Source organism: Fragaria vesca, linkage group LG3, assembly GCF_000184155.1.
Source record: "Fragaria vesca subsp. vesca linkage group LG3, FraVesHawaii_1.0, whole genome shotgun sequence".
Classification (NCBI taxonomy): domain Eukaryota; kingdom Viridiplantae; phylum Streptophyta; class Magnoliopsida; order Rosales; family Rosaceae; genus Fragaria; species Fragaria vesca.
In genome coordinates this window covers 6,258,242-6,260,060 of record NC_020493.1, presented here as the reverse complement: position 1 = coordinate 6,260,060, position 1,819 = coordinate 6,258,242, and the positions used below count along the sequence as shown (strand labels likewise).

General features: G+C 39.1%; 1 protein-coding gene across 1 annotated transcript in view; it reads right to left on the bottom strand.

The window, feature by feature from the left end:
* Nucleotides 1-299: 299 nt before the first annotated feature.
* Nucleotides 300-1,819, bottom strand: part of LOC101298494 (DNA replication licensing factor MCM6-like) — a 5,966-nt gene continuing 4,446 nt past the window's right edge. Inside the window, exons 14-17 of the mRNA XM_004293742.1 lie at nt 1,595-1,707; nt 1,339-1,458; nt 957-1,087; nt 300-873 (exon numbers count right to left, since the gene is read on the bottom strand). Of these exons, the coding sequence (XP_004293790.1) occupies nt 736-873; nt 957-1,087; nt 1,339-1,458; nt 1,595-1,707 (502 nt within the window). The 3' untranslated portion in view covers nt 300-735. The remainder of the gene's footprint in view (nt 874-956; nt 1,088-1,338; nt 1,459-1,594; nt 1,708-1,819) is intronic.

Here is a 1,819-nt window from a genome sequence, read left to right as displayed (position 1 = left end):
GATCAAATGTTAAGAAATGTCTATGCCCCAAGTGTCCTTGGGTGTTTGATTGTCTGGAGAGGAGAATTTGGACCAATTCAGCATCAGAGGTAATGAGCAAGACAGTTTCAAAAGAGTGCAGGGTACTAGTATTCTAGCAAGTACCCACAGAAGTCCAAAATATGAATTGGGGATGAGGATCATAAAAATCAAGTGGTCTTGGTCAATTGCTTCTGCTAGCACAACAATATAATCAAAAACATTGAAGAAACAAAACGCATGACGTAAGGTAGCGTTTGAGTGCAAAACTCTACTGAAAATGACATTAGTATAATTATCTAGTACTCTATCTATGTCACTCTGAAAACGAAGGACATTAGCCTTAAGACAAGTTAATTAATGTTGATTTGTGTTTGATTCCGATTCTGTCATCCATTATCCAACTTCTAGGTACTCTCCAACCCCAGCAAGCATCTCGATATAAGACGTTTTTGTCTTCTTAGGCTTCATTTTCAGTTAATAGTGCACCAATTGGCTTCAAGGAACACCGACACGATGTGAATAAGCAGTCAAGCTAATCATAAATATGTTCTTCACTGGTAACTTGGGTGAGACTAGCAGTGTTCTAGTGACACTACCACTTTTCATCTTTAAATTTAGAGAGCGCATTTCTTTCTGCAAAAGATTTTCCCGCGACATGAAAAGGCCGATTTTGAACTTGCAAAGAATGGTTTGCTGCTGAATAGCATAACCACATCAATCAATGACATAGTTAGGAGCCACGGCCAATATTCTGTCATTTCTGGATACTGGTGGCTGTGGTGGTCCTTCACCATCTGCTGCTTGCCTCTCATCATCTAGGACTATCAGATGCCCTTCTCTTCTTATTAAGCTCTGCATTACAAGCACTATCAGCTATTATATCCGTCCCATATGTTCTTTCTTGATGTTTGGGTGCGAGAGAATGGTAAATTTACCTCTATGATAGCTTTGATTTTAGAAATTTCAGCAGCTGCTTCCTCCACAAAATCATAATTATTTTTCTCGTTCTGCTGACTCACATACCACTGAATCAAGTCCCTCTGCCTCATTCCAGCCAGCCCTGTCCCTGCAAGAAATGGAAAACTCAGATATTTTCAAGAAAATGAATATGAATTGCTAGGTAATGAACAAATACTTCTGCTACAGAAGTATAGCTTGGTGATTTTGGAAGAAATAGGGCATCAAGTATGCACCATTGCAAAATTATCAAGGGTATTATATGATACATAGGAATGCCTTAGTGACTGGAACGAGCATTTGAAAACGACATGGTTATATAAAGCTATAGGAAAACAATAAAAGGAGCATATGGCTTACCACTTTGTCTAACATCTTCTTCGTGCTGTCTCAGACGCATGATAAGGGCCTGGGTAACTCTCTGAAAATATTCATCACTTATTATAAGCTTCTTTCCCTGTTGATTTGCAGCCCCACCTTCTGCACCATCATAATCCACATATTTAGTCATATTAAGATGGTTTGAAAAAATCATACATAGATATAGGTCATAGAATCATACCGCCGTTCACAGAAGCTCTGCCATTGGTTGTTTGATCATCACCTGGACCAGTACCATTATTTCCATTATCATCAACGTGATCAGTACCATTATTTCCATTGTCATTGCCCTCAACATTGTCATGAGAGTCTTCAAACTCTGATAGATCAATCTCACTAGACTCGACACTGGATGACAGAACAAAACATTCATTATGGTCACAAAGTGTCTGTGTGAGTGTGTGTCTGGAAGAGAGAGAGAGAGAGAGAGAGAGAGAGAGAGAGAGAGAGTATACTACGT